This window comes from Coloeus monedula (genome assembly GCF_965178545.1).
Source record: "Coloeus monedula genome assembly, chromosome: 1".
Taxonomy (NCBI): Eukaryota; Metazoa; Chordata; class Aves; order Passeriformes; family Corvidae; genus Coloeus; species Coloeus monedula.
In genome coordinates, this window is record NC_138781.1 from 96,637,202 (window position 1) to 96,650,517 (window position 13,316).

At 44.1% G+C, this 13,316-nt stretch overlaps 1 protein-coding gene across 1 annotated transcript in view; it reads left to right on the forward strand.

Annotated features, from left to right (window-relative positions):
• Positions 1-2,801: 2,801 nt before the first annotated feature.
• Positions 2,802-13,316, forward strand: part of TMEFF1 (transmembrane protein with EGF like and two follistatin like domains 1) — a gene marked incomplete at both ends in the record, with an annotated part of 110,478 nt that continues 99,963 nt past the window's right edge. Inside the window, one exon of the mRNA XM_082297289.1 lies at positions 2,802-3,048. Within this exon, the coding sequence (XP_082153415.1) occupies positions 2,802-3,048 (247 nt within the window). The remainder of the gene's footprint in view (positions 3,049-13,316) is intronic.

A 13,316-nucleotide genomic window follows, 5' to 3' on the forward strand; every position in this document is an offset into this window, starting at 1 on the left:
GACAAGGTCTTGTTACAAGGGTTTATATAGATTGGACAAGGGGCAGCAGCTCTAAACTGAGAGAGTTTGTGGATGCCCCATCCCTGGAAGTGTTCAAGGCCAGGCTGGATGGGGCTTTGAGGCTCCAGGTCTAGTGGAAGATGTCCCTGCCCATGGCAGGAGGGCTGGAACTAGATGGTATTGAAGGTCCCTTCTGTCCCAAACCATTCTATGTGTCCAGGATATAGTTTGCCTAGCTAAGCTGAAAGACTTGGGGAACTGAAACAAAGCTGTAAATTCAGTTGGGAACTCCCTACAGCTGACTACCCACTGCCCTGGAAGGGGGATGTTTGAACTGGGGGATTACTGTTACTGTTAAAATTTGTTCTGAGACCAATAGTTAGTATTGCGTAATTTTTAATTTATGTGGAAGCGGACACAAAGAACTGTGCACGACCATTAATAGAAAGGAGGTTCAGAATATACTGTAGACATGACTATATAATCTTGAGGACTGGAATAAAAGAAACGGGATGAATAATGGAAAAGATACGGTCATGCGCTTCGACATTTATAAAAAGCATTATTATTATTATTATTATTATTATTTACTGTAAATGACAAATACAAGGAGTAGCCTGTATTTGTCGGTCACAGCATGACCTGAACCATCAGTAAGATGTGGCCATATAAAAAGCAAATTGGCTGTATCAGAAAAGGTAATTTTGGAAGAAACCAGGAGAAACTACCTCCATTGCAGAGACTGGCAATAGTTTGTAAAAAGCTGTTACAAATTGCAGCTATGCTGAAGAAAGCTGAATCCAAACTTTATTTAATGCAGTAAAATTTGAGTTAGAGAGGCTCTGTCTTACAGGAGGAGACTAATAAAATGTACTGATAGGTTAGACCAGCAAAGAGTGGCTATGACTACTGCCTATAAATGTATTATAGATTTAAATGCAGGGGAAAGAGAAATGACTAACTGAAACACTGGATGGCACAAGGACATATGAGTATGAACTGGTCTTGAATGTGTTTGAGATGAGGACTGTTCTGGTCCAGCCCTTCAACAAGAGGTACAGGAAAACAGCATATTTAGTGTAAGATGGATCTGGATGTGTTTATGGAACGAGTTATACAGAGCATTTTCTCCTACAACAGCAAAATACTACCTTCAAAACATCTGTGCCAGTCCCATGAGCCAAAGATCCCAAAGGTTTATCTGCTTAGCAGAGCAGAGAGCAGCATGCAAACCTAGGGAGCTTTGAACATCTTGGCCACTGTACCACACGCAGCAGCCCAGTTTCATCAGACCCAGTTCCATGCGATTTAATGTGCCCCACGTTAAGGAGGGGAGGAGGAGAGGTCTTCTCACATCTAGCATCACCAAGTAATTACAGAAGGACATTTACTTGGCAGAGGCAGCCGGTGCTGAACCCCCTATACCAAAAGGAAATTGCTCTCTCAGTCTTAGTAATACAGGACTTCTTCACTGCTGTATTTAAGCAGACAACAATCTGACTTTATGTGTCTGATCACTGTGCCTCCCCAAAGCTTACTCCTGGATTTATGGCCTTGCTCTTGACTGCTCTGGTTAACAAACTACTCAAAGGTCTCCTCACACAAGAGCTATACCTTAGTGCAAGGCAAAACTCCTCACACAAGGTCTACACCGTACAGCCCATCAGCGGCATGTAGCAGCAGAGACATCAAGGAAAGAGGCAGTTTTTGTTCCTGAAAAACAAATGGCTTGCACAGTGGATTAAAAAACTTGCATGAAATGTGACAACTGAGACAGGAAAAAATCTCGTTGAATGTAAAGCACTGCCTTGTGTTTTCACTATGTAAAACCAGTCACTGTGCTGTCAATTTACACAAAGCTTTCAGCCACACAGATACATGCTGAGCATCTGCACTCAAGCCTGTGCAGTGCTTCTGACCTCTGAAGTGTCTCCATGTAAGGGACTGGAAAACACGTAGATAGTAAAAGCAGTGTTAGAAAACTCACTGCCTTCACCGTAAATATATTAATTTATTTGGACTGGTACAAATGCTCCTGCTATATGTGCTGGACTTCCGTTCAGTAAAAATTAAACGCAACCCTTACAATTAATCAATAGCAGAGATAGTCTCTTTGCTTTCTTTCCCAGCCCCGCTCACACCGGCTTATTAGTGAATAAAAAAAACCACCCCGAAGAGTGACAAACGCTGTGCCAGCGGTCTCTCTTCCTCGACGCGCCCGGGGACCCTCTCTGCTCCATTCACCCATCGGTGCTGTCCCCGCACGTCTGTCGCCTGTGCCCGCTACTGCCCCGGCGCCGCCCCGGGACCCCGCACCCGCTCCCTGCGGGGGCGGCCCCGCCGTGAGGGCGGGCGCTGCCGCCGCCGCTCGCCCTGCCCGCCGAGCGAGGAGAAGCCCCTCACCTCCCCTCTGGTCCCGGGGGAGGGGGCTGCCATCACGTGTGCTTCCTCCCCCTTCTCTCTCTCTCGCTCTCTCTCTCCCTCCTCCTCCTCCCCCTCCGCGGCGGCGGCGGCGGCAGCAGCAGCCTCTCGGCTCCGCTCCCTTTGTTGCAGGCGGAGCGGCGGCGCTGCCGGGCGCCGCGCACAAAGGAGCGCGGCCGGGGCGAGGCGGCACCGCGGGCGGACGGACGCGGACCGAGCGCGGCACCGGCGGGGACAGCCCTGCCCGCGCTCGGGCGGCGGCGGCGGCGGCGGCGGCGGCGGCGGGTCCGTGCGGCCGCTGCGGCGGGGATGCTGAAGGTGCGCTCCGGCACGGCGGAGAAAGGAGGGTCCCGCCCGGGCGGCGCCGCGGGCTCCGGCTGATGCTGCGGGCCTGCCGCCGCCATCCCGCTGCCGCCGGCGCTGCTCCTCCGCCGCCCCTCGCCATGCTGGGAGAGAGCCCGGCCGCCGCCCGGCCGCTCCTGCGGGCGGGACCCCCGCTGGCGCTCTGCTACACCTCGGCCCTCCTGGTGCTCGCCCTCTCCGCGCTGCCCGCCGGCCGCGCCTCTCACCCCTTGCCCGGCTCCGAGTGCCAGGGCGGGGGCAAGGGGAAAGGCATCAACTGCTCAGGTAATGCCCCGCCGGCTCCCGCCCCGCGCTCGCCCCTGCGGGCGGCCCACGCGTGCACGTGGAGGGAGGGCTGAGCGCGGCCCCCCTGCTCCGCCCGGCCCGGCCCGGCGCTGCGGGCGGCGGAAAACAAAGGAGCGGCGCCCGCCCCGGCCCCGGGTGCGGCGAGCCGGCTCCCCGGCCGGCGGGGAGATGCCCCTCTCCGGGGTGCGGGGAGCCCCTCTCCAAGGTCTCCCGGCTGAAGGGAAGGGCTTTGCCGCCGCCGCCGCTCAGCTTTTGTTGTTCCCCGCTGCCCCCCGCCGCGGTGCCGGCAGGTGCGCGCCGGCCGCCCCGGGGCTGCCCGCATCCCGCCCCCTCCTCCGCCTTCCTCCCTCCCGCTGCCCCGTGCCCGTCCTGCCGCAAGCAGAGGGTGCGAACTGGGCGGCAGCCGTGAGCGCAGCCCCTGACGGCTCGCACGGGCTGTTTCTTGGGTCTCACTCTTGCTGTGAGCAGCCCAGACCCGGGGTAGCCTCTCCGCCCGTCCTTCTGCCGCTGTTGTATAGATTCACTCTGGATGAGGTGTAGGCAGCAAAATACTCCGTGATGTGCTCAGAAAAAGCTTTTTTAGGGTTTTTTCCTGGTTTTGGTTGCATGACTTATACATAATATACATAATTATATGCTGGTATTGTAAGGTTACAATGTGGATGGATTGGTTAGGCTTGACAGCAGCACGTTTCCTTATATCTTGAGGGATATGGTGGTTTTAAAGTAGAAGAAAGTAAATACGTACAATATAAAGTTTACAGGTTTTTAGAAAGATTTATATGCCTTCTAAAACTACTATTTAGAAAACGGATTTTTTTTTCTCTGAAAAATGGCTGTGCATGCCTCCTCCTGCCTTTTAAAAAGATAGGTTTATTCCACTGAACAAATCGCCAGCGAGAGCTGTGCAAAGTGCCTTCTCCAAGGTGATGAAGGTTTCTCGCCCTGTGTGCAGAGCCCCCCGCTCCCATTGTCTTCAGCGGGATTGGGAGGCAATTTACACGTTGGAAGGAACACTCAGTACCTTCCAGGGTAAGGTCCCTAAACTCTACAACAGATTTCAAGAAATGAGTGAATGGAAGAGTGATCTTCCTCCCAATTACATTTTACAATACGGATAATGCTGCTAAAGCAGGCTATCAAATTCGCAGACCAGCAAACTGTGGCAAAATGGTCTTGCAATATAATAAATCTGCAGCACGTTCTTGAAATGCTCCTCTTTTCTTCATTTTACCCAGTTCAGATATACACTGTGTTACTGTATGATACCACAACGCTACTGTTTTGCTGCTGCTGCCTGACTTTTCATTCTGTTTGTATGAATATGATGGTTATTTTTAAAGAGAGGTTAATAGGTTAATGTGTCACTGGCGTTAGCGGCTTACCCATCAGAGACATGTGGATCATTAGACCATGGCATGAGCATAAATCAGTGAGATTAAATATGGGGGGGCTGCTGAAATGTATGAGGAAGTTTCTAAGATGACGTGGAACACAAGGATATCATTATTTAGAAACCATCACAGAAAGAGGGCTTTCCAGCCTGGAATTAGAAAACCGTATGCTATATTGACGGCATTCAGCATGATTCGGTTCTACTAAAAATAGGCACAAGCAAATGTATGTGCTATATACATACTTGTGGCAGGCACTCTTTTCAGGGTAACTCCAAAAATATGGAAGAAAAATTTTGTTTAAAAGGCAGTAGTCAGATTCTGCTATGTGTTAACTGTTTCATGGAAAATGGCAGGGTTTCAGTACTAAACTATTTTGAAAGAACTAACATCAACACACAATATCTGGGTCAGATTTTCCCCTCACTTACCTTTGCACAGCTTCATTAACTTTTACTGAAGGAGCTAGCCCCTGAAAAAGATGAGTTTCCTGTACTTACACCTGGGGCCAGATGTTGGCATTAGCACCCTTCTCAGTAGACCGCTACCACATACTTTGCTGTTTATACTGAAAGTTAAACTTGAGAACAATACAACTACTTCTTCAAATGACTGGACTCTCTAAATTGCTTTCCGTATTCAAAGAAGTGAAATGCTTCTCCTTTCTTCTTCTGTTTTGCAAGTGTAATATGTGCATCAGTCTGACCTGCTGCCCGAACAGGTTTTTTGCACTTCTTGAGACGGTTCCTGGGCTTGTAACATTTTATCATCGTTAGATTATGTAGCTACCTTTATTTATTTGTTATTTCTTTTCAGAAATGCTGAAGTCCTCTCCTTTATTGCTACAGAATATGCTGCTTAAGAAAGCATTTGCTGTGACAAAAGAACATTGCAAGGTGGAGTACACAGGCAGACAACATGAACATTGAGATGGCTTTTTCAGCCTTGATTCTGCTCCTTTGGCAGAATCATTGCAGCTTGGTCTTTTGTTAAATTATGATATAATTGAATCATCCCTGGCCAGGGGAAGAAGATATGATAAAGTGATTAGAGCAGGAAACAGACAATTAAGACGTATCTCGAGTTAATTGACAATGTGGACTTGTGTGTGTTTGTTCATCTGTCAATCCATACTTTGCTAAGCTACTGAAATAAAATAACCCCATTTTACCCAGAATGGGGTAAAAACAAAATAGGTATTTCTTTCTGGAGAAGAGAGTCCTAGGCCGGTGTTTTGGAGATGTTATATTATTTCCAGTGCTACCTGTAGTCTTCTTCTGTAACATTCCCGATACTCCCTGACTGTCCGTGAGCCAGTGTTGTGATGCTTGCTGCTGTGCTCAGGCTCTGCTGTGCTCAGGCTCATCTGAGTAAGGGCTGTGAACTACAGGGGGTTATAGCATCCCCTGTGTAAAGGTAAGTACAACATGCAGTTACTTCCTGAGCTCTTAATCTGATGGTGCTCTCCAGAGACACAAACTGTGCATGGGCATCGTCAGCTTCAGTTTTAGTCCGGTTGAATCTCCAGTTTGAGATATGCTCCAGTCACCTGTTTGATCATAACTGACCAAACGCTGCAGATTTGGGTGGAAGGTACACAGATTCAATGAGAGATACTGCTCAGTGCACTGGTATGGATGTGTACACCCGGGATTTTAATTAACAGGAATATGTTTGTGTTGGTAAGCCTTTCAGTGTGTAGTTCCCTCATGTGATAAAATAGGCTTGCTACGGACGATTCTATGCAACACCTATAAGCCCCATAGACTGTGTGCTACCCCTGCTTTTCTTAAGATCTCTCTTAGTGAAGTGAGTAAAGATAAGGTTGTTTCAGGATAGCTTATTGAGGATTGAATGAGCAAGATGAGATCCTGTTTAAATGCAAATATGGTGCATTTGTTTACATTACTTTCTTAGATGCCTTCATGTCTGTCCTCCAGATCCTGTAGAAGGGATCCCCCAGGCTTACTGTTGTTGGACACCTGTTGTGTATGAGCTGTTGTATCTGTTTTTCCTTAGGATAAGATGGGGTCTAAAGCTACTCACATCTGGTGTGTCTACACTTGAGATGAAGCCTTAAGTTTATTAGTGAGTTGGCCAAAATGATTTGCACTCTTTCTCACACCAAACTATTGCATTGTCTGAAGCTTGGATCCAGGCTGTCCCTGCTGTAACAAGGGAGAGTGAACACAAGCATGTAGCTCCCTTGGCCCAGTCCACGTGGCAGATGTGAACATGGATTTTGGAGGATATAAACCTCAGGCACTGCTGGTCTCTGGAGCTCAGCCGTGGTTTCTGCCTGGGCTCAGTGGGGACTCTCTGAACCAGAATGAGATGTGGCCTCAAGACTGGCTTTCATCTCTGCTTATCAGCTAGAACAGACATACCCTTTGTTCTTTTTACTCAAATTAAGTGGATGAGGGGTTTTGTTCAGTATATCATTCTAAGTTACACAGGGCAAAACCAATTTGTGCTAAAGATATGCTGCCATGTATGGTGAGAACGTAAGAGGAAGGGATGGAAGAGAGATACAGGTTCAGGTAAATTATCGTATTTTAAGAATTACATGTCTTTTTATGTTTGCATAGATACACTTGATCTAGACAGGACTAGAATAATTGGTTATTTTATCTAAGATACTATGAGTTATGTTCCTGTAAATGAATTATAACAGTCAAGCCAAATAAAATGTGATATGTGTTTGTGCCAATTGAACTTCTGAAGCAAATGATCTAAACTCAGTCAGGTTGCATTTCACTTTGAGAAACTATCATAAGGCATGAATATAAATCAGCTATAAGTAAAAAGTAAAAACAATTATTAAAAAGAGAAATTAAAACTTGGACAGTAGCATGCACATATTTGTTTCCCGTTAGTGTAATTGCCTAGACATGAAATGTCCTTGCAGTACAGATTCTTATGCTGATTAAAGAGCCAAAAGGTAATTAAAGTAGAATTGAAAGTGTCAGAATAGCAGAAAATCATCTTGTAACAGGTGTCACTCCATCATTGTCACTAGTGGGAACTGGTAGCATGATGGAGCAATTGAGACTTGACTGAGGGGATTGGATTGAGTCCAATTTCGTTACTGTTTTTTTGAAAAGAGGAGAAAAGAATGTGTGTTTGTTGTGGAAAATACTGCTAAGGAAACATTCTTTCTGTACCAAGATCTCTCTGATAATTCTTCTAAGACAAAACCAAGAAATCTGATCCTTTTCTTCCTGTTGGTGTAACGATAAGTATTTTATATTTTGTCAGTTTTCTTCTAGAGTTGACGGTAGACTGGAGAAAGGGGAGAGTTAAACTTACTTGGACTTGAAAAAGAAAGAAGCTGCAGCCTAGAGCTTTGGGTAGAGAGGTACAAATGCAGAGAATCCCACTGATATTGACAGGAGGCTGTACCCTTTTTCTATAAAGAGATTATCACATTCCACCATTGATCCATCAACTGAAAGCGCTTGTGACTTTTCCAGCCTGTGGTTAGACTTTGGCGAGTGTCCACAAAGCAGACAGTGGCAATAGTTCCCAGGATAACAGTAGCTGTAACATTTGTGGAAGGAAAAATGCTGAGCACCAGGGATGTTGAAAAAGCATTATTCTTCTGACTCGAGACTCCTGCATATCCTCCTTGATAAGTCTTTACAGATGCTGTGGAACCAGAGTGGAGATAGAGGAATGGGGGTATGGAGGTGGAAGCCTGTCTTTTTCTAAACTGAATGTAATATTCTGCAGAACCAAAGACCAAAGATATTCTTTATAGAATTACTCTTTTAAAAATTTGTTCAATCCCCAAAATAGCTTTAGATAATACGAAAATGATAATTAAACACTATACTGTAAACTAAATAGTCCCTTCTAATTGCTGTAGTTTATTCCTAGCTCATCTTGAAATTCGAACCATTTAGAAATATGGAGAAATAGAGGAAGAAAAAGAGAGAGAGTGTGAGAGAGAGAGGAACTGTATTTTGCGGAACTCAGAAGCATGTAGAAAAGAGCTTTTTTCACTAAATCAGTTGACAATAAATTTTATTTTATGAAACCGTTTCTTGGCAAAATGAGTCCTCTTTGCATGATATTTTTCTTCCACAAAAGGCTAAGAAGTTACAGAAAAAATCTGATTAGGAGTAAGTTCAGCAGTCAAAACTGTGATCTGATGAAATTAAAGTTTCCAGGAGAACCTGAAATCTGTTTATTTGTCTTGATGAACAGCTACAATGTCTCTTTGGTTCTAATTTACTTCACAGATGGCTTCAAGGGGATGTGAAAGCAGAATTATTTAATCTTGTACGATTAGGACAGTATCTAGTGGTGCCATTAGTGGAGCCATTAAGTATCTGGGATTTATGGGTCATATGTTCTACTATTTATTTGTTTGTTTATTTTAATTGAGAAAAATTTCCAGGTCATTTTTTCTCTTCACGATTCTTGCCAGGGAGCTTCTGTGTTCTGTGGAGCAAGATGCCAGGGAAAGTCTTTGCTACAAGAGTAGCTGGAGGACTCCTGTTCTCTCGGATCTGGTTACATCCTCAGACCTGCCTGGCTGGGAGCTGGTAGACAGATCAGGTTCTGCATGCATTTGCATATCTATTGATGTGAATTTCTCCGTTTAGGAGAGCAATTTAATGTTACACTGGTATCAGTGTTCAATTTCTTTTAAGTTGCTCTAAAGCTGCCTCGTTGGTCGTAGTGCGGTTTGTGAGGAGGCAGTGTTTGACTAGCAAATCGGGATTTATTTTAGGATAATTTAAATTCTCATCATAGTAGACAATTTCTAAGGACTGGAAAGGCAGGACTTTTCTGATAATAGATTATGTGTTACAGTAACAGTGTTTAAAGGATCCAGTTTAGAATAAAATTAAACCCTTGTAATACCTCTCTTTAGATTTCATATTATAAAAATAAATTTAGTTGCAGTTACAGTCTTGAAACACCCACACTATATAACCATGTTCAAGCTCTCATGATCACAGTTCAAAAAGAGCGGTAATTAAGACCAGCAGGAAAACGTGTAAAAATTAAAGGGAAGAAAATCTGGAACAAGACAAAACTGTCAGTAATTTTTCTGAAGTGACGTGTCTTGGTAGCTCCTGGGTCCTTTCCACCCTTTTCTACCAGGCTGAGACCTCAGCATGCTCCTACATGTCTTAAATAAGTGTAAAACTCTCTGTACTTTTGTAAGATGCATAGACCATCCCCTGGGGTGCAGCCAAAGAAGAGAACAGGTACAATGTTGACAAACAGAATGTTCAGGACATGAAATGGTACTTCTTAGGTCTTGTCTGGAGGCCAAAACCTCCTGAGATGTGGCTCTGCCTGGCTGCAAAGCTATAGGCAGCCTCATTCCAGTTGCCTGGCTTGCTGGCAGGCAACAGCCATGTTCCTCAAGGAAAGGCCCTGGGGCATCTCCTGTGCCTCACACCAGTCTCATGGGATCCGTGAGGGAGCAGATGGGGTGAATGGGGGTGGTCAGGCAAGCCAGAGAGTAGGATTTGTGCGAACCCTGGCTAATCTACTCTTGATCACCATAGTGCGTTCGAGGTGAACACAAAATGCATGTCTTTAGGGGCTCCAATTGCTTTATCCCAGATCCAGCCCTGACTATTTCCCAGACTGGCACATTTCTATGCAGCTTCAGGAGTCAGACACATCAGTGTTCACCTGTGGGTGACAAAAAGACGCTGCTTTAGGGAGTGTTTTAACTGGTCCCAGTTATTAACTGATGAGAGCACTGCAGGCGGTGAGGGAAGAAGGGACACAGCTCCCCATGAAGACAAGCTGTCACATCTGCTTGTCTATGGCTGTAGAAAACCTCCCATAAACACACATATTTCAGCAGTGAGTGACAAAGTGTCCTGTTGCTTAAGCCTGAAGTGTATGGAGGAGGTTGTTGTACCTCACAAGAGTTTTACTTTCTTTCTTTCCTATTCAGAGACACTTCACATATGACTACAAAGAATGAGTGTTAGGATAAACATCATTTGCAGAAGTGGCTGTATTTCCTCTAAAGTTTTAAACTGAACAAGAATCTTAACAAAAGATTCTTGCATGTGCAGAAAATGTTCAGAATAGTCTAGGCATTCAAAATGAATGAGTGCTTTTGAAAATACAAGTTTTAATCCTTGAGGGCGTCCATAAAACACATGAACAAGTTATAAAGTCTTTAGCTGATTGGTGGAGACAGCTAAAACACTGCTTTCAATAGGTATTTCCGTAGAAAGTTTGATAAAAAATTGTGGCTGGATAGAAGTTTGTAACTTTAGAAATTCAGGGAAGCATTGATCTAATGAAATGTTTACATTTTGCTAATTAGTATTGACTCTGATTGTGTGCTGCCTCTGCCTGATCCCTCTGTGAGAGACAGAGGTCAGTGTGTTGTGCCAAATGGGTTCTTCAGGGCAGCAAAGAGCAGCAAAAAATCCTTAGACTAAAGAAAGGGATGCCCTGCCCCCTCCCTGAGCGATATTGCCACATGCAATGGGCAGATGAACAGTTCTTTTCCTGGAGCACCATGTCTCTCCCACAGCTTTTTCTTCGTCCTTCACCTCTCAGAATTTTTCTGAGACAATTCTGTGAGGCAGAGTTCTTTTCACTGTCTTGATTGGAAGTATAATTTTATGGAAGTATCATTTCAGGGTTATAAAAGTGAAAATAAACCAGTCAGGCTCCCGTTGAGGTTATAGAATTGTTTTCTCATATTAAACATGGGTTGGGAAGGCAATCCATTTCATTGTATTTCTTCTCTGTTTTAACTGCAAAGGATGTCCTTTTCTTCACTTGTGCACGTGTTTACAACTACAAAGGATGTCTTTATGAAAATACTTAAATGTGTTTGAAATGTGCAAAATTGGTTCTGTGCTGTAAGAAATACTCTTTTTCATGTGAGAAATAAGTGGCTATGCTAGGAATTAAACAAAAATTTTGGCTAGAAAACACAAAGAAGAGATACCTACTTTTTTTCTTTTTTTTCTTTTCTTTTTTTTTTTTTTTCTTTTTTTTTTTTTTTTTTGTTAATGAGAAGAGGTTTATTGTTATCTCAGTGCTCTTTTTTCAAACCTGTTTCTGGAATATGGAACAGTTATCCAGGTGAGAGAACACAACCTCCACATTTGCAAGTGATATTCCTGCTGCTGACTGAACAAACAAAGAGGATCACTGCAACCAGGCTCCGAATTTGAGTGTTTTGGATGATTTATCTACCAGATGGTAAATGCAGTCCAATGTAAAAAATTAGTCTGGGAGCAGGGAATCAATCATTCAGCACACTGATCAGCAAAGGGATTTGGGTGTTATAGCAGAAAAATTAATGAGCTGGCAATCCACTGCAGAGCAGCATTAAGACAAAAGATACTACACTGTAATAAAAGAGTCCTCACCCAGAAGACAAAAGAGATGAACATCCTGCTTTATTACACACTTGATAAACCCAATCTAAAGCAGTGTATTATATACCAACCCCCTTATATTATTCAAACATAATGACTCAAAAATTCAGTGTCAAGAGCTGGAGATCAGAGTTAATTTAGGAAAGTGAAGTTTTTCACTGATTTCACAGTTCTTTCCCAAATACATAGGCTTTTCTGTCATGGGAGTTACTAATATTCTGTATTATGCCAATAGATACTTCTGTGCTATTTAAAGTCACCCTACAGTGCATTCAGAACTACTTAATGAAAGATTATAAGATACCAATACTAGCTTTATGCCATAATTACATCTTTCTTTTAGAAGTCCTTAGTCTCTTTCAGTTAACTCGGGCTAGGAGAGATCAGAATAGCTTTACCACCAAAAGCTCTTCATGACTTTTCTCTGATTTTCCTTGTGAAGCATTGAGTCTATATCTAGAAAAGACTAAGAAAAGGTGGCTTCTGTGCTCATTTTCCACTTTTAAGGTGTTTTTGTTGTTTTGGGATTTTTTTATTGTAAGGACTAGGTGCAGGATAGGCTGTTTGGGAGATGACATACTGTACAAGCTGCTTCTGCAGGGAGGAAGGGCAGCAGCAAGGTCTGGCCGTGCTGGTGTGGGGCCGCTTGACACAGGTGGAGAATCTGTCCATGGGTTCGCTCTCCAGCCTAAGGGATCAATGCATTTCTGTGATTGCAGGTAACTGAAAGAAATACGTTGGAAAATATCTCTTTTCTACTGTGGAAAGCAACCTGAACCTGCTGTTGCGTGTCCTCTGTGGGTAATGCTATTATTTCTGAAAAGAGCTGAGGAGAAAGGAGACCTTTGTGCCATATTGTCCTCCAATTTTGGCCTTTTCTTATTTGGTTTGGTTTTGGTTTTTTGTTGGGGGTGAGGATTGGTAGGTTGATAAACAGCTAGCAAAACACACAACAAAAATCTCATGTATATCGTGCAAATATAATACTCAAATTGTCTTTCATTTTCTTAGTATTTCTTAGTATTTCTCCATGAATCACTTATAAAAAAAGATTTCTACAAACAGGGGAAGAGAGCTGATGGTCTGACTGCCTAAACAGTAGAGTAAAGCCCACTACCTAAGGAGTTTTTCTAGCATTGCTGACCACTCAGCAACGGGAACTCCCAGATCAGGGTCCCTGTGAAAACCAGATTTCTCTATGTACAGAGTGAGGAGTAAGAACCTGTAAATTTTAGTCTCATACAGCTCTACAGATTGGAGGTATAGAAGCCATGATATTCTATTGGCTTGCAGCCAGAGCTGTACCAAAGTCATGGGCTCAGTTGCCTACATTTCTCCAAGCCACACTGACGTGTTTATATCCAGTTCAGCCTGGGTTTACTTGTGAGCTGTACCTCAGTCAGTGTTTGTGTACCCCAGGACTGAAATTGGCCTTTTATTCCATCTCAGAGGTGTGGGTGTGAGACAAAGG